General features: G+C 38.7%; 1 protein-coding gene across 1 annotated transcript in view; it reads right to left on the bottom strand.

Moving 5' to 3' along the window:
* Positions 1-19431, bottom strand: part of LOC126282414 (myrosinase 1-like) — an 87839-nt gene that overhangs the window by 54682 nt on the left and 13726 nt on the right. Inside the window, exons 2-3 of the mRNA XM_049982071.1 lie at positions 13282-13415; positions 3607-3741 (exon numbers count right to left, since the gene is read on the bottom strand). Coding sequence (XP_049838028.1) covers positions 3607-3741; positions 13282-13415 — 269 coding nt within the window. The remainder of the gene's footprint in view (positions 1-3606; positions 3742-13281; positions 13416-19431) is intronic.

The following is a 19431-nucleotide window of genomic DNA, read 5'->3' as shown; positions in this document are numbered from 1 at the left end:
TTGTAGGGAATTATTTTCAGTGCTAGTTTTTCTTTTGCCTCTTCTTTCCACGCTTTTCTGAATATACAAGGGTATTTCGGAAAGTAAAGATACAATGTACGCCGGAGGAACAGAAGAGTTTTGGCGAGCAAGTTGGCAACACTGGTGTTAACTTTGAACCGTTAGCTTTCTCCTCGCGGTCGTTCGGTAGTTTAACGTTGCTTCTGGTAGGAGTAGGTCGTGTTTAAAAGGGCTGCGCCTATTCAGAATCCCGCCAAATGCGAAGTGCGCTGCGTCATACGTTTTCTTCATGCAAAATGTCAGCGACCATCGGATATTCACAAAGAAATTGTTTCTGTGTATGGGAACATTATGAATCGGCAACATGTAACGAAATGGTGTCGTCATTTCTCTGAAGGTAGGACCGATGTTCATGACGAACAAAGAACAGGTCGGCCATCTGTGACCTTTGATGCCCTTCTTCAGAGAACGGAGGAAGCAATTCGTGCGAATAGACGTCTCACATTGAAAGAATTGCATCAGATCATACCGGATATGTCAGTGACGTTGTGACTGTCAAGTTAGGGTACAGGAAATTGTGTGCGCGCAGGGTTCCAAAACTGTTAACGGAAGAACACAAAAAGAAAAGGATGAGCTTCGTACTTTACTTCCTCACACGCTATGCTGAAGCAGGTGATGAGTTCCTTGATCACTTCGTGACAGGTGACAAGACATGGGCTCATTACCATACACCTGAATCCAAGCAACAATCAAAGCAACGGCGGCATTCGAATTCACCAAAAGCCAAGAAATGCAGAACGTCGATTTTAGGGAAGAAAATCATGGCTTCTGTTTTTTGGGACACACAAGGCATTCTTCTGTTGGAATTTGTACCTTCTGGAACGACGATTAATGCTGCTGCATATTGCCAGACTTTGAAATGTCTTCAAAGGGCAATTCAAAACAAACGCAGGTGAATACTGACAAGTGGAGTCCGCTTGCTTCATGACAACGCTCGGCCTCACACAGCGCTCGTAACCAAAGCACTACTCAAACAATTCAAATGGGACGTATTGGACCGTCCACCATACAGTTCGGACCTTGCGCCCACCGACTTCCATGTCTTCCGTTACCTGAAGTTACATCTTGCTGGAAAATCATTCCATGACGATAAAGAGATCAAAGATGAAGTTGAAATGTGGTTCCGACAACAGGCGGCAACCTTCTATGACTGTGGGATACAAAAGCTTGTGCACTGACTTAACAAATGTTTGGAAAATTGGGGGTGAATATGTGGAAAAATAACATATAATCCAGTTAAGAAGATGAAACAGACGTTTTCTAAATAAATGTTCTATTTAAGGACTATGAGCCATTGTATCTTTGCTTTTCGAAATGCCCTCGTATTAATAAATAAAGTATACTGAGCATTATTCCCCTTGTTTTCAGTGCAAGTATCGTATGAATTGAAACTAGAAGAGATCAAAAAGTTTCTGCATGCGTAATTCAACCCAAGACTCTCGTATTACCGTTCCATACCCTTTCCGCTGCTCCAGACGCTGTACACAGCTGACCTGCCGAATTTGACATGCTGAAAATTTCAATATGCAGATGAGCTGACAATTTCATATCGGAGTGAAGACCTTTCTGAAAGTAAAGAACACCTAACGAACAGACTTACTAAACTTTATGAGTACTTTAAGACATGGCGACTGAGACCAAATGTTTCTAAAACGGAGGTAAGCCTGTTCCACCTCTCTAATCACCTTTCATCAGCAAAGATCAGTCCACAGTTCGGCCCACTTGGCGCAGTCAGATATAACGAAAGCCCAAAATACCTGGGAGTCACTCTGGACAGAACTTTAACATACAAAAAACACCTTTCAACTTGGCCAAGAAGATACAAACACGAGTGAACCTTGTGAGAAAGCTGGCAGACTGTACATGGGGAGCAACCACATCAGTCCTCCGAGGAGCATGCCTTGCACTGGTATGCTCTGCAGCAGAATACTGTGCACCAGTCTGGCTCCGAAGCTCCCACGTAGTGAAAGTAGACGTGCAACTGAAGACAGTAATTAGTGGTACAGTCCATCTACACCTAGTTGCTGGCTACCAGTGCTTTCAAACATCTGTCCACCAGGCTTCCGTCAAAAGGCTGCTCTTTACAACCCCTGTCAGCAAGTTTCTGAAAAAAACTCGATCCCTCTTCATGACGATTTGCTATCACTGCTCAGGAAATGCCTCAAATCTAGAACACCAACATATGAAATGGAAGTCCAAACGCTATCCACAGGATTCAATCAGGACGCAGAGTGCAAACGTGAGTGGGAAGCTACAAGAACCCGAAACCACGAACTTGTAGACAATCCTACAGTTCCAGTTCCAGTCTTCCACCAACCCAGGGATGTGTGCGTGCAGTTAAACAGATATCGGACTGAAGAGGGTAGGTGCAAATACAACATGCGCAAGTGGGGCTTTTCAAGTGACAGTGTGTGTGACTGTAGTGACACCCAAACAATGAGCCATATTGTGAATGACTGTCCTATCAGACGCTTCCCTGGTGGCATTGAGAAGCTCCATCAAGCATCCCACGAGGCACTCCGCTGGATGGAGTCCTCAACATCCAAGTGTAGTATGAGCCGTTTTAAAACTTATGTCTGTATATAATATCAAATATTTATTTTTTTACATATTTGTTTGTTTTGCTAAATGTGTATTACTGTAATTTATGCATACGATGATAATAATAATAATAATAATAATAATAATAATGACTCATGTCCCACCCGACTCGCTCTGGAACTGCTTTTGTTTTCTAAACGCTTGGCCATCTGGAGCTCCCACCTGCGTCCCGTTTATTTCTGGGCATGCCCTGCATACATTAAAAATTTGGACGAAATCGATTATGACCAGTATGTTCAGTGTCCTCTTCGATACTCAAAAGCTGTAGGCCACAGAAAAGTAATTATTACTGTTTTATACACATGTTATTGCCCTACTACCAATGAATTGCATTGACAAATGGTTTTAATTTTTTGCATCAACTACAGATTACTTAATGTGTTGTTGTTACTTTAAACAATAACTACTATCGTTTTATCCTTTCAATTTTGTCATTGAGCAAATAAAGGAAGATATTTAGCGACGGATTTAATTATTTGACTCACATGCTAACAGATACGGTAAATTCGTAATGGAAGAAATGAACCGAACGTTATATTGTAGAGATCTACGTTTTCCTTTGCGTCCATAAATGATTGAAGGTCTATGTTTAGAATAGTTTCTTCAATAAGTGTAAAACTTCCTTTACTTTTGTTTCTCATTAGTTTCAACATGTTATCTCCATATTTAGGTATCACGATAAGCATTGTATGGTACAAGCTTCGACAGAGTATAATGAAATTCTTAGTTTAATATTCTCACCTGATAGTAGAATCGAAACTGAATCGAATTATCTATACGTTGATTTGACGTGCTGCGCAACCTCTGACTGCCAACCAATATTCTGCAGTGTTTTTGTTTTCACAGTTCATTGGGGCCAGGTGAAAAGAGCTCACGCAACACTACAATCGAGGCTGTTTAAGAACTACGTGCCCCATTTCTGGAGAGTACAAGATTTGGTCTCACCATTGGTTCGATGCCGTTCTCGAGGAGCAGATTGATGAGGTTGTTATAATAATCGATGCCGGCTTGGTTGATTACGTCCAGGTCTCCTGTTGGTAAAATCCTCGACCACGCGATGGAGAAGCGATACACTCCCGCCTGTAAGGAAATACCAAAAGGTAATGATAGGGAAGTCGATTAGCGGTAAAATGTGTGTAAAGCACTCAATAAATGTGTCCACTAAGAAATGATCCAGAGAGGAAGACAATCATATACATTAGTCATTAACCTATAAATCGTCAGGAAAGTTCTGCATTCAAACAGCTCCATTTTTCAAAACTGGTTAAATTTTCTTTGTTTATAGGTTCCAAAACATCAATAGCTCTATTTACTTTCTGTTCTTAGCGTGTTACCATTCTTTGGAAATGTCATTTGACAATTTGTGCTGTATATTTATCGTCAGCTGCCTGTCTTCCATAATGCAGCCCATCCTCATAAATTTTCCGGTCATTTGTAGAAGCCAAGTCCTTGAAGATGAGTCTCACGAACATTTATCTTCGCCTATATCGTCAGATATCTCTCAGTTCAAGTTTTACGATATTTAATTTTCACAAATTATGTTATCTTGTTCAGTACAATAACTAACAGATATTCAATTTTCGCCAAACTGATATTCTGTCCTGATTCATAGAACTTCCCAGACGAAACATTTGTATGACAACTGCTTAGTTAGATTTTTACTATCATAGAAGCAAATTTGAGTTTCTGTTGGTAGTAGTTGAAAAACGTCATGAGGCATATCGGAATGATGAAACGACGTAGGCAACCCTCAGTGTGGCGCGGAAAGGACTCATCAAAATCTTCCATCATCTACACAGTAATTAAAAAATTTAATAGATAATGAAATTAACTTTAAACAAGGCTGAAATCATACTTTTTTGTTAACTCCCCTCTCTCCATAGAAGAATGTGTACAAACATCATTTGTGCATTTAAAAGATAAACAGACAGACAGAGTGAACATAGTTATGCAGTGGCTAAGGAAAAAATATCTTCAAACTATTGTATAAAACAGTCTTATCTTAATTTCAGTGAGAGCGACTCTCTTTGCCTTAATTTCTTTCGTCTTTTCCCTTGATTGTTTGTTAAATGTATTATTTTCCCTCGATCGTTTGTTAAATGTATTCTATGTGCTCCCGTGCGTATCTTACATGGTAAACCACTCTCTAGTAATACTGAAATTGTTCCCTGATACCTTAACACGTGTTTTATGCTGTCTCTTCTTCTTGGCGGTGTTCTCCACATCCTGCTTCCCTCTCCGATTCCGCACAGAATTTCCGTAGTTCTAATTTTATTATCTCAATTAATTTTCAACACCTTCCTATAGTACCACTTCTCAAACGGTTCCATTTTCTTCCTTATCGATTTTTCCACAGTCCGTGGCTCACGTTGCATTCAATGCTGTGTTCCAAGTGTATACTCTCAATATATTTTCCTATAATTAAGGGATGTATTTGATTCTACTGATCTCCTTAGATAGTTGGTTTTTATGTCCTCCTTGTTCCGTCAGTCACCCGTTGTTTTGCAGAATTCCTTAACTCTGTGTACCTCATGGTCCCCAGTTCTAACATTAAATTTATCGTGAATTTCAATTCTTTTACGTCTCATTAATTTCGTCTTTATTAGGTTTGCTCTCAACAGCGTTTGGCGGTCGTTAGGTTGCTAATTCCATTTTACAGACCCTGTAATGCTTCCTCACTTTTACTGATAGCAATATTACCGGCAAACCTTAACATTTCCGTCCATTCAGCCTGACCCAAACCCTAGTTTCCCTCATTATTATGATGGCTTCTACAGTGTGAAGATTGGACAGTAGAAGGTAATGACTGCACCTTTATATGCACCATCTTTAATCCGAATATTTCTTTGTTCACCTTCTACTCTAATTTTTCCCTTTGATCTCTTCCACAAATTGTACAGTATAAGTCTTTCTACAGTTAACCATATTTATTTTACAAAAACTATAAAACTTATAAATTTGTCGTTTGTGACAAATGAATAAATAACTTTCACCAACTGCGACATAATCGCGTGTATAAACAGTGACCCAATACTGTAAAATGCTTTTTTTATTCCAGTCTAAGATCACAAATGAATCGTCTAAAGAATTCATTTGTGATCATAGATTGGAATGAAAAAGCATTGAAAGAATAACTCACAAAGTTAGCTCGCATATCTTTGCTGCAGGTAGTTGTGTACAGACCTCTACAATTACAGTTGTAAAATGGCAACATGCGAAGAGAAGGCGCTGTATATTCTGTGGTGTCACGAGACAAAATGGCCATTTATTGTGCAGCGAAGTTTTAGAATAAAATGCGGAAGAGAAGCATCTGGCAGGAGTATTGATACGTCGTGCACGACGCTTAAACAGACCGGCAGTGTGTTGGATCTACCGCGAATTGGCCGGCCTTCAGTAAGTGAACGAAATGTCGGTGCTGTGCAACAGGCGTTCTTACGAAGCCCCTCCAAATCTACTCGACGCGCATGTCACAATTTAGACATTCCTAAACCACAGTGAAAGGAATTCTATACAACGGACTGCACCCGCATGCACAAAAGATCCAAATAAGACAAGCGTTACAGCCAGGCGATAGAACTTGTCGAGCAGCTTTTGCGACTGTGATATTGACCCGAATCATCACGAACGATGAGTACATTCAACGAATCTGTTTTTCAGATGAGGCTACTTTCCCCAAATCAGGTAAAATTAACCAGGACTATGTAAGGAAATGTGGTTCGGAAAGTCTACATGTTGCTTTATGTCACGTTAGGGAGTCTCCTAAAAGGACCGTGTGGTGCGATTTCTTAGACAACAGAATCATTTGACACTTTCTTTTGGTCGAAAGTAATAGCTAACCATGCTACAACTATTCGCAGAACAGCAACAGAGAGACTTGCTGCCTGACGTGATTCTTCACCAATATGGTGCACCACCACACTGTATATTGCAGGTTAGAAATCTTGTAAATGAAACTTGCTGAAAAGTAGATTGGGCTTGATGGCGCCACTGTCTGGCCTGCAAGATTACCAGACGTAACGCACTGACATTTCTTTTTGTTTAGGTGCGTAAAGAACAATGTTTACGTTACATAAGAATCTGATCTGGATGCATTAAAAGGAAGGATAACAAGTAATGTTGCTTGTGTTGCACAAGGAATGTTGTCAAACGTATGAACTGGAATCGATAAGGGATAGACATTCTTCGAGCAACAAACGGTGCACATGTTTAAGGTAAATGTCATCCTTAATTTATTTGGTGATTTATTCTTTCGTTTGTCATAAACCGCAAATTTATATGTTCTTTAGTTTTTATAAAATAAATACTGGTAATTGTACAAATACGTCAGCCCCACCATGTACATTACCTGTATTTCCCTACACCGTATACCCGTACTCGCATTTTTCTGAGAAATTCTCCTTGCAAAATTCTACTGGACTACACTACAATGTACTATACTGTGGTATATATGCTAATGAAACAAAAATGATTATAACATCTCCATCTGAAATTAGGTAGATCATCATGACTGTAAAATTAAAATTTCATGTGGCTAGGATAATATATCCAATAAGACATCAAAACGTTGTGGTCCAATGATACGGAATGTTCTTAGTCACGTACGTAATACGTCATTGACTCATATAGTTTTTCCCGAAAAACTGCATGATGTCATTGACAGCTCTCTTTATAAAAAGGATGACTCTACAGTTGAGAAATTTACCGCCGAGTGCTACTCCTTACGTCATTTTCTGGAATTCTTGAAAAGGTAATGTACTTCAGGGTTTTCGCTCACTTCTTCGTAATGGGATACATAGCACTTCACAATTTGGATTTGAAAAGGTCCATTCTAGTGAGTGAGCACTTTATGCATTCGTAAGGTACATTTTAAGCTTTTTAATTGATAAAATATCTGTGACTTATCGACGGCATTTGATTGTTTCAGCCATAATATTTATGCAGAAGTCAAGTTTTTTATGCAGTTCAGCAAATGCCGAGTTTAGTTCTTACTCCTGAAACAGCACATAGAAAGTTACCGTCGGCTAACCCAGTAATACATAAAGTGAAGCTACAGCATCTACATCAGGAGACGATACAATTAGAGTTCCACATGATTCTACTATTGGTCCGCTTTGCTCTTGCTGAAGTTAATGATTTACCATTTTATTTGAATTAGGAGGCAGAATAAGTCCTGTCTGCCGATGTGACAAGCACTGTAATGAAGCAAAGCAAAAATGATCAGCAGAGAAAACAGTAAATGATGTTTTTGGGGAAGTTACTGAATTTTTCCACAACTGTAATTACCAACTTTGAGGATACAGATGTCAGTAAGCAAACTATTTTACAAGTTGTATGGGTTTATACAGCTTTTGTGCGACTGTAGTGCAAGTTTAATTAAAACCATTCTCGACGTTCTACCACACATATTTATAAGATTTTCGTGCATAGGACTTCCACTGAGACAATTTATATTTATGTTTCTATTTTGTGTAGACCCACTGCCGTCTCGTTATTTTGTTCTTATGTTGCAATACGCACCAATACTTTGTGTCGTATTGGTGGTAATGAGAGCTAAAGCTCTCTGTATATTTTTATATTTTTCGAGTGATTTTTGTATAAGTTGTTACTTCGCTGTGCTACAGTGGTAGGTTACCTAATGTGAGTACATTCATAGATTATATTTTTTTGTGCTGTGTGGGGGGATTATTATATATCTATTGCGTATTTTATTAGTTTAAATAACATTTGGTTTCCAATGTTTCTTTGGTCATTTATTTTGCATTTCTTTCTTTGGAAATTTAGAAACAGGGATGACATTGACATATATCGAAAAGAGGCATTTGTCAACTTCAGTGAAACAGTTGTGAAGCTAGACCACTACAGAATTTGAACTACGGTATAAAGAATGTAAAAGAGTTTGTTAATATGGCAACAGGCAGTCAGTATGTCAGAACACGTCGCCAAGAAAACTCCAACTCTCCACAATAGTAAGAATAAGCATCACCTAGCCCAGCAAGACAACTTCTTTATCCTAAACGGAAACATAGAAGAGAAGCACATATTGAATGTGCAAATAAACATTAGCAACCAGACTTATTAAAACAATTAAAACATACAATAGGTAAATACCAACCACCCAGACACAACAAAGATAGTACCACAATCAAATAAAAATTTATAAATACGGAAGTTAGGTCATATTAGGTAACTCTATATGGACATATGTTCATATCAGTGCAAGTTCTGTGTATAATACTATAGCAACACATAGGTGTAGAATAACGTTAAACAATACCATGAATTACTTTAACGACAGTAAATTAATATTATTATAATAATTTAAAGAGTCGGAACTCTTCATGATGATAGCAAAACGTCTCATAAGAAATAAATATTTTATTCCAGAGACGGCTGAGGTGTTTTAACCCTTTAAGACCTAAATTCTTATCTGGAGGAAGGGACATTTTTCCTTATGCGGTAATGCTCTTAGGAAATCTTTTAATTGTTTTAGATGCAAGATCTACACAAAAATATGTACCCATTTCAAAAATATACTTGGCTCCATTTCATGGACTAAAATAAGGGATTACGAAATATTCTGTATTGTAGTAAATAGTAGAATGATCATTCAATAATTACCAAGCAAAATAACAATAAAAATATATAATTATGCAGTGGAATATAGCGAACCAACCATATCTGTGTATTCAGGTGGTCACGCTAAATTGACTGGCTGATTATCTTCATAGTGATGCCAAACAGCTGGCAGCACTTGGGCATGATAAAAAGGCTGAATGTTCAAAAATGTGTACTTCAGTTTTCCATTGGGAAAATATACTTTTGTTGCAGCCAATATACAGAACACGTTAATATACACAGTTGTAACCAGAGGGTCTGAAGGGGTTAAAATAAAGCAAAGCGCGTATCATCATAATGAGACATATTACCGTCATAAAGGATTACCAAACGCATTTAACTTATGTAACTGATACTGAGGTAATAGAGGCGATAAAACAGCGAAGATGACAATTTCACTTTAAGTGATTTGAGTATTTTTATGCATAATGTATTATAGGAAAATGTTCTAATGGAACTCCTCTATTATGGAAAACGTATTCATTGGGCAGAAGAAAATAATTAAAACTATGTGATGGTGGCAAATCCCGCAGGTATGGCGCTGGAAATAAGCGTAGATGACTCCTGTATATGTCATGTTGTTCGAGGTAAAATGATCGACCGCAAAACTGCAGACCAATATCATGAACAGCGATTTGCTGCAGAATTCTTGAATATATTTTCAGTTCGAGAATAATACATTTGCTTGCGACAGAAATGTTTATGTTCACAAATAAGCAGCAGTCGGTTAGTCCTCACTCTGCTTGAGTGTTCAATGGGAAAAGAAATTACTAATAGTGGTTCAGAGTGAACCCTTCACCAGGGACCACACAATGGCTTGCAATGTGTATATATAGATTTATATGCAGATGTCGATTCAGATATCTCTTCAAGCAGATGGAAGTATTAACCACAGCCTAACAGTGCCTTGAGAATAATAGAGATATTCAGCAGTACAAAACTAGAAGGAAAAATGTTTCCCCTTCACTTTAAGGAGTCTACCTTTGGCACAGGAAAGAAGAGATATGCAGCTACAAAACTCTCCGATAGTCTATCCATGGAAATAAACTGTCTGACAGATAGCAGAAGGGTTTCCAATTGTAGATTAAAGATGCTCCTTCCTGACAGCTTGTTCTGTCTCAGAGAGGAATTCTTCAGCAGCAATAATTTGTCATTAATTGTGGATATTCAACAAGTGCCCATGTAAATATTATTATTTTTTATTCTTTATATGTAATTGTCGTACACTTGTTCTGTTGACATATTACATATGATGCCTCGGGCATGGATGTGTGTGTTGTCCTTAGGTTAGTTAGGTTTAAGTAGTTCTAAGTTCTAGGGGACTTATGACCTCAGCAGTTGAGTCCCATAGTGCTCAGAGCCATTTGAACCATTTTTTTTTTTGTAAAAGTAAATGAATTTACTAGGTAACGCATGTTTTGACAAAAATCTGATGTTTAAAATGATCGAAATAAATATCTACTAACAAGCCAGACAAATATTATTCCATGGCTAAAACATCTTGCTGACCATAAAATTTGTTCTTAAGCTCAAACTCACAATTTTGTTTCAACACAAGTTCTAGAAGGTCTGTACCGAGCGGGATGGCGCAGTGGTTAGCACACTGGACCCGCATTCGGGAGGACGACGGTTCAAACCCGTCTCCAGCTATCCTGATTTAGGTTTTCCGTGATTTCCCTAAATCGTTTCAGGCCAACGCTGGGATGTTTCCTTTAAAAGGGCACGGCCGATTTCCTTCTCAATCCTTCCCTAATCCGAGCTTGTGCTCCGTCTCTAATGACCTAGTTGTTTACGAGACGTTAAATTCTAGTTTCCTCTCCTCCTCTAGAATGTCTGCAAATTCCATAATTTATGTTTTGGTAGTTCTGTAAAATTTATAAAGCTTTTGTTAAGCTTTCCAGCTTCACTGGGTACCTGCCAGTCAGTTATCTCGATATAGCTGCTGTTTACGAACGTGCGTTACGTGGAAATAAGGGCCTTTTTACAATTTGCCACGTTTATAATGTAGATATCTCCTTCAGGTACTTTGATATGGGTTCTCAAAACAGCGCTTGTGGATTTTTTATCACTATGTTTTTAGTTTCTTAAATTGTGGAGAGAAAATTTGTGTTATTAATTGTTTCTTTGATCTATCTCTCAAAATACTGGCAGGATCTCTCTGAATTTCGTTGATGTTGTTTTGGGCAAAAAACTCTTCTGTGTTTTATACTTCGTCATCTACTTTTTCTACAGTAGTGGCATTGCCTTCATCAGCTTTAAGAGCTATAGATTTTTCTTTCAGTTTTTAACTTAAATTACTGGCTAGTTTTCTCTCATTGTGTGTTGGTTCCTCAAGTGATTTATTAAGGACAAGTAGACTTTGTACGTCAGTAAAACCTGTTCTGTGAGGTCTTTTACACCAAATTTTACATATTTTATAATGTTTCGGATCAAATGTCCATTTGTACAACTTCTACCTGATACTGGAAATGAGACCTTTCTCAAGCAACTAGGTTTCATCCATTTTATTCTTGTGTTGATAACAGGAGGCTGAAACTCATATTCGGCAGCTTATTAACGCTGAGTGAACAAACAGCGGTCATATAACAGATTTCTTTCCATATTTAGTAATGACTGTCGAATAGAACAGCCTCACAAGATATAGTGAATACTGTTACCTTATTCTAGTCTCAAATGAAAATAAACCCTCTCATCTCCATCTCATAGAAACTCCTTCGGCCTTCTCTCCCCTAATCTCTCTCTCTATCTCTATCTCTTCCTCTCTCAGTTCGGTCACACTTCCTTCCTCCCACTACCACCACATTGCAGTCACTGTCACATTTTAGCAGGCTTTTTCATTCCATTTGAATGCATATCTAGTTTAATATTATGTTATTCCCAAGTTACACTCTCCGCAACTCAAAGTTACGCACTTAGCAATGTAAACAATAAAATATATTGGGTGTTTTTAGTTGCTCTGCTTGCTCACAAGCAACTCAATGTCACTGGTATTCTTTGGGATAAGACGATGCATGTAGGTCTAAAATCAAAGATATAGCACACAATGGTGATCAACAGTAAAACTATTTAATAACTATCTGCAGTGGCTCCAATCAAAGAAATGATACAAGAATGGAGACTTTGGTGGTAACGATACATCATAAGGGCAGCCCCTACTTCAGTTATCAGCTCAGCTTATCATCTCAATGTCAAAGGATAGGGACAATGTGGAAGGTCTAAATTATGGTGGAAATGCCCTATAAAAGGAAACGGGAATAATACGATATTTTATATTCCAACATAGCCACTTAGGTTAAATCTGCGCCATTTGAGTCATGCAGTACTGTCAAAAAAGTGCTAAATCCTTCAGAATGTAAGTGTAACTGTAAGGGATTTCCATCGATGTAGAAAACAAATTTCATAATGTAAGGTGTAGTTAATATTTTACAATATTTTATTTCTCTCATTTCTGTAGCATTTCGCTCATTACTATTGCGTCAGTTTTCTTGATACAAACTGTATCGTTCTGTTACTGTTCGGCAAAAAACTGAAGCAGAAGTATCGTTCATTATGACTACAGAGTTCTAGAAAATGGAGATATAGCTTCAAAACGCTTTGGACAGTAGTTATAAAATAAAAATATTGTGATTGAGGATGGAATATTATTAACAAACTACATCGTAAAACCAGAAGATACAGTCAAAGATAGCCTTCGACTTTATATGTAACAAGTAACGTATAGCTAAAATAACGGAAAGAGACATTGTTAATGGACTGATATTATGCTATGCTCTAATGTCACAGAAATTGTTGAAACCATACCTCATTTTTCTCACATAATGTTCTAAATTGCATCACCAATTGAGTGTCACATATATGCAGTCTCAGTAAATTGTTTTCTTTTCTTTTTCTTATAATTTCCATTAAGTATCCTTGGCCGTTTCTGACACCATAGCAAAGCGACGTTTCTGAAAGGCGTATTGCAGTCAGTTCCAAAGGTTTCCGAAGGAGATGTACTGGACTTACCCCGATACTTTTAAGAGCCTCGACGTCTTCTGCATACTTGTGGTACGAGTCACAAGCTACGTCACCATTAGCACCGTTGTTCGTGTACTCCGGATGCTCGTGGAACATGTGGTCCCAAATGTTTTCGCCTTTACCTGTAATGAGTTGACGACAGTGAAAGACTGAAAGACGTAACGACGTGTGCACGTATCAGGCAATACAAAAAAAAAAAAAAGGTCGAGTGATCGAGACTCATGAAAAATACTATTTGCTATTTGTATTTTCATCGATACAAATTAGACCACTCTATTTATGGTACTATTTAACATTTTAGTATCATTTATTTACACTACATTTTTAATTTTCGAAAGTTGTGAGCCAGGAGAGAGAGTGCCACCAGGCTTCCACGTCAGCCTGAATCCGTTTAATCCTCCTCTGGGCTTTAGTGCGAAAGAATGTCTGCTTGGGCAACGAAAGAATATACTTGTGTTATGCTGGTCAACATAGAGGGTAAACACGAGTTTCACCTACAAAATTTCGGAGATTCGTCTGGGAGTTTCCTGAGTATTGTGTTGTAATAGATTTACTGTTTTCGGAAACAGGTTTCAGAGTAATTGTGTTTGTTCGATTTTTGACGCGAGTTGATGTTTATTCCTATATTGCCAAGAAAATATCTCCAGAACGACGCGAATGTCAACGGAATGCGCTATGTGTCTTGTTTGACAAAAAAACGTGTTCCATTTACTCTCGATATTTGTTATTTCCTTCTCGATCTTTGCCCTGAATCTCGCATTTGGTATTGCTCACTTTTGTCTCGGGTTTTTCTTTCCAGAAATGTTAGTTATGCGTTGACTGTGATATCCAGCAGTATCTACAAGTTTATAATAATAGTTGGTAGACATATGCGTCGCGTTTCCTGAATGCAGTAGAAGAGAGGCACAACGAATTGATGCGGTTGCGAAGGGACAACAATCACTAGGTGTGTGTGTGTTTGATGCGTGTGTATTTGTGTGTAATGCACTTAAAGAGATTCAGTTGTTGCCTTCAGGTCCCTTAGGTTGCGTAAAAATGATAGTCTTGAATAAAATATGAGACTCAGAAATCTCAATAAGTCTTGAAAATGTAGATTGGTATCTCTCATTTACAACGCAGGTAATTTAGCAATTTCGAGGAAAACGTTTAAACACACACATACACACACACACACACACACACACACACACACACACACATACATGCACACACACGCACGCACGCATGCACATACACATCTACACACGCTTATCTAAACGAACTGAAAACTAGTTTCTGTAGCCCACTTCAGCCTCTCGTGCGTTGTACTCACGACTGGTTGTTACAGGGTTAGAGGAGGAACAAGAAAACACAAAATCGTTCACAAATATGGATCATTCAGGAGGACACCTTACTGTGTAATTTGTACCAGTAGACGCTATGGCACACAGTGTAATACTTAAAACAGTTGCCTACGGAACACCGCACTCTTAATCAAAACGATTAAATGTCACTGAACAGTGTAAACATTAAAAAAATAATCTTGATGAGAAGGTGCGAATAAATATTAGTACAGCCGTGCTAGGAAGCCCTATTGATGGAGTTTTTGTAGAATATTGTGTCTCCAGGTAGAGTCGTAAGCTTTATTTATTTAGAAAAATATGGATATACTGTGCCGCGAAAGTAAGAAAGCCTGCTCTGCAACAGTGTTCAGCAGTCATATGTTCCACAACTGATCGAAAACTCGTGAAGCCCTTCTAAGAACGGTTTGAGAACTTTCTTGAAAGACATAATATTTCGGCCAGCGACTGATAAACTTTTCATTTTCACTACTGCAATTGCGGCCTTACGCCATTATCAAGTTCAGAGGTTTTGTCTTTAAGCCATGTGTACTTTATACAAGCTCGTGTAAGAGCTTCCTGATCACTGATGTCCAGACCAGATGGCGAATGATAATTCGGACCAGGCTCTTTCCTCTACAGCTGAGATTAAAGCGGTACGTCTGCAGATACTGGGACCCGTTCAGTCCTATACTAGTTTGGGGATATGTACAAAAATTGCTTCCCCTCACGAGATGAGATGCTGAACACAGAATTAAACCAATCTAAGAGAACTTGCTTTCCGTTTACGATAGCCGTAGCCTGTTGCATTGATTTGTAGTGTGAATGGGCACAACATGTATGCCTAACAAGAATATTAGGAATCTTTAGGTTTGACGTCGAATCTATTCCTCTCGATAGTCACACTTCCGCTGCGGAATGCTGGAATCTGGCTGTCAGTGGCAGTGCCCATTGCGAAATGTTCTACCATTGTCTGGACGATGTCTCTAGAAGTTGTTTGGAGACATCCCACTTCAGCACTGCAGTATTTACTGGATATAATTCGCATAGATTGCCATACTTCTGTAAAACGACTGGACACGTTAATAAGAATAAACGAACAGTTTCTATGATCTACTTGCTCTGCTTCATTGTGTGTCGAGGTTTGGTTCTCATTACCCTATAGGCTGCGAGCTTCTTCGCTGTTGACCATCACTTAAATAGATGTAGAGCTGATTGCTTGACCCAGATTCCTAACTGACACTTACCTTACCGCAAAGGCACACCCTGCTTGCTAAGATTATCTAAGAAGTTCGGCGTGTATGTATCAATGGCATGGTGGTTCATACTTGTGGTGTGGTCTAACCGTTCAGGGACGCTGCCTCGGTGTTCAAAAAGAAATTTCTAGCTGTACAACTTCAGGGTTTCTCTGTTGATAATCCAACATAGTGGCTTGCCTTTGAGACTTCTCCACCTGGCAGATAGATCCAGATTGGCGTCACTGGACTGAAGGTTACCAGTAACTTCCACTGAATAGAATCTGCGAGGATTGGACAGCGAAAGAGAAGTGACTGGCTGAGGTTGTTGAAGTGCGTGTGTGATTGCTTTTGTTGAGGATGAAAAGTTCATGCTATATCATGAAACTTTCTAATACATGACCCTCCTTGCCGGTCGAGTGTGAGCCCTGTAACATATATACGCTTTCGTGCTCTAGTAGAATAGATGCTCGGGGGAAATATTCTGGAAGGCCTTTGGCAACATGGTAATCTATAGCTTCTTCGGTGGTGAGTATACAGAGACTGCAATAATCGTTTGTACATCATAAATTTTAACTGCAGCTTCTTGCAGGCCAGTAACCTGGCATGGCAGAGAGGAATGGTGTGATTTGCAAACACACCGACCTATCTTTGGCCCTTGGTTCAAGTGGCTCTGAGCACTATGGGACTTAACTGCTGAGGTCATCAGTCCCCTAGAACTTAGAAGTACTTAAACCTAACTAACCTAAGGACAACACACACATCCATGCCCGAGGCAGGATTCAAACCTGCGACCGTAGCGGTCGCGCAGCTCCAAACTGTAGCGCCTAGAACCACTCGGCCACTCCGGCAGGCTTTGGCCCTTGCACCAGTCAGGTAACGCAGTGTAGCAACTTCACTTCGACCCTCTCCTAAGTGGAGATCTGCGGCAATTAATATGCGAAATGTTTGTCTCAGGAACACTCCAAATTATAACAAATACTCCATATTTCAAATATCTCTGAAGAGATTAGGATCGTCCCGTGGACTGAGATCTACATGCTTCGTTGGTGTACTACCTGTTAGCTTCTGTGTTTGACAATTTCTTTATGCATTGTCTTTGGGAGGAAATTTTGGAGGAACTTCAATAACATTAGCCATTCCCGCATACTGGAGTTCAACAGCTGCAATACTGGAAGCTCTACAGCGGAGCACCCATGCTCTTTCCTGAATCCCCAGAGAGACCTATAGGTTCTGTTGCAACAAAGAGTTCGCAGTTCCACTTCTAAATGCAGGTGTTAGAACTGTCAGAATGTATCTTGGTGTCGTGACATTGACTTCCTGAATTGGCTTTCTGAGAGCATGAAACGTTCATGGTTTAAAAAATAAGAAAATACAAATTATTAAAAAATTTGAGCAGAATAGTGATTGTAACAGAAATAAAAAAAACGAATTCTGAGAAACACAATATATAGGAGACTACAACTTGATTTATAGTGGAGTTCGTAAACAACAAAGAGCAGCTAGTGTAGTTCCATTAATTGTTGATAAGAAGTGGGCTAATAACACAGAATTCACACTTTTGTAAATGACAGAATACGACATATTTAAAATACACGGCATTCATTTGATCTTAATTGGAAAATATGCCCCCGAAGAAGGTGAAAAGGAAGACAGTTAAAGAGTTTATAAAGAACAAAATACATAAATAGAGGGGAAGCTGAGAAAGTTTCCAGCATTTAACAAACTCTTGACAACAAATATGTTCTTTGTAAATAAAGACATAAGTAAGTTCATTTGATGCGGAATACGACGTAGATCGTTAATTGCCTATGTCATTACGAATAAAAAGTTGTCATCACAAGTGAAAGATTTAAGAGTCAACAGGGAAGTGGTGTATCAATGTATCCGTGTTTGCTAATACCTAAACAGAGACTCCTAAAAGGTTGGAATATAATGAAAAACATGAAGGCCGAATGAATAAATGTTTAAAATGGAAGTATTACAAAAACTGAATAAACAAATTACACGAAACAAAATTATATGCTTACGTATAAAACAAGAAATTAACCAAGGTATTAATGAGGAACGGGAAAACGCTATACAAGCTGCAAGAACTACAGCCAGTGAAATGTGAGGTAAAAAAAGAAAGTAGTGAAAGGAAAAAGGATTAACGTAGTGATATGAAGAAACTCCAAACATAATAAGAGACAAGAAATTAGCTTCTCTACAACAAGTGAATGATGCAAGAGAGAGATATTGTGTTAAGCAAAATAATGGGAAAGGTATTGGAAGGGATGTTCACCAAGAGACTTGGAATGAAAATATAAGCACTGTTGAAAATGGTACACATGGGTGACAGGTGATGGAACATCAAGTGTCTAGATAGTGGAGCAAGAGATGTAGCAAATATTAATATGTCCTAAGATAGAAATGGGTACAACTTTACAGACATTTAAGGTCTAATACTTCACTGAAAACAGCGGAAGAAGACGAAGAGCCTATTTGTGGAGAAGCAGATTAATTAAATGTAGACGAACTAGAATTTTTTGAATGCTGGGCTTCATAAGGTTCCCTTTTTGTGCAGCGACCGTGGAATATAAAAATATAAAGAATGTAGCAACCTGTCACGGAAACATAATTTATCTTGTTGCAAATCGATTCCCACTGATATCCGTTATCATCGGTGCATTTTTCTAACCGATACATGCCGTTAGCAGAAGTACTGTCCTTGGCAGATTTCTATCATGATGTGATGCATCATACGTCAAGTGCAAATGTCAGGTGTGAAATGATAGGGGAATAAGTGTTTGGAATATAGAATATAAAATACTTATGCAAGATTATTAGGTAAAAAGATACGAGCCATCACAGACGTCTTATCACAAGAACAAAATGGTTTTACAGTTTTAAGCACGCCTGTTTCTTAGCAACCGTATATAACGTTCATATATAGGAATTCTAGAGCCAACCGGTTGAAATTAACGGCGTTTGCAACCGGTGGCTTTATAAGTAATATGTCTGAAAACGGTTCTGCAAAGGGACAGTCCTGTACACATGCCACTGTCACAGCTAGGTAGACAGTAGAGAAACAACAGGAATGCAGCCTTGAAAATCATAACGATTTGATCGAGTATGTGTGCAAAAATTATGGGAAGTCATAACTCAAAGAGGATATCTGAAGCACGTAATTAAAGTTCTAAAATGTATGTATAAAGACACAACAGTCTGCGCACATGGTGGAAAAAGGAGTTACAGTAAAAACATTCATACTGGGTGATTATAAATGAAGTGAAGATCTCACGGGTGTCCAGTGTGGGCTGTAATTATCGTATGGCAGTGAAACTTTGTAGAAATGCTAATGCTTTAATGCGCAACCGATTCATGATGGCCGAACATTAGTTCCAGTTGCCGCCAGCAGGTGCAAATCTCTCCTTGCGCACTATTTGTATACCGAGCGAGGTTGCGCCGTGGTTAGCACACTTGACTCGCTTTCGGGAGGACGACCGTTGAAACCTGCGACAGACCATCCTAATTTATGTTTTCCGCGATTTTCCTAATTCGCTCCAGGCAAGTGTCCGGATGGTTCCTCTGAAAGGGCACGG

This window comes from Schistocerca gregaria, chromosome 7, assembly GCF_023897955.1.
Source record: "Schistocerca gregaria isolate iqSchGreg1 chromosome 7, iqSchGreg1.2, whole genome shotgun sequence".
NCBI lineage: Eukaryota > Metazoa > Arthropoda > Insecta > Orthoptera > Acrididae > Schistocerca > Schistocerca gregaria.
The sequence above is the reverse complement of the archived record's forward strand: the minus strand, read 5'-3'. Positions and strand labels throughout refer to the sequence as shown.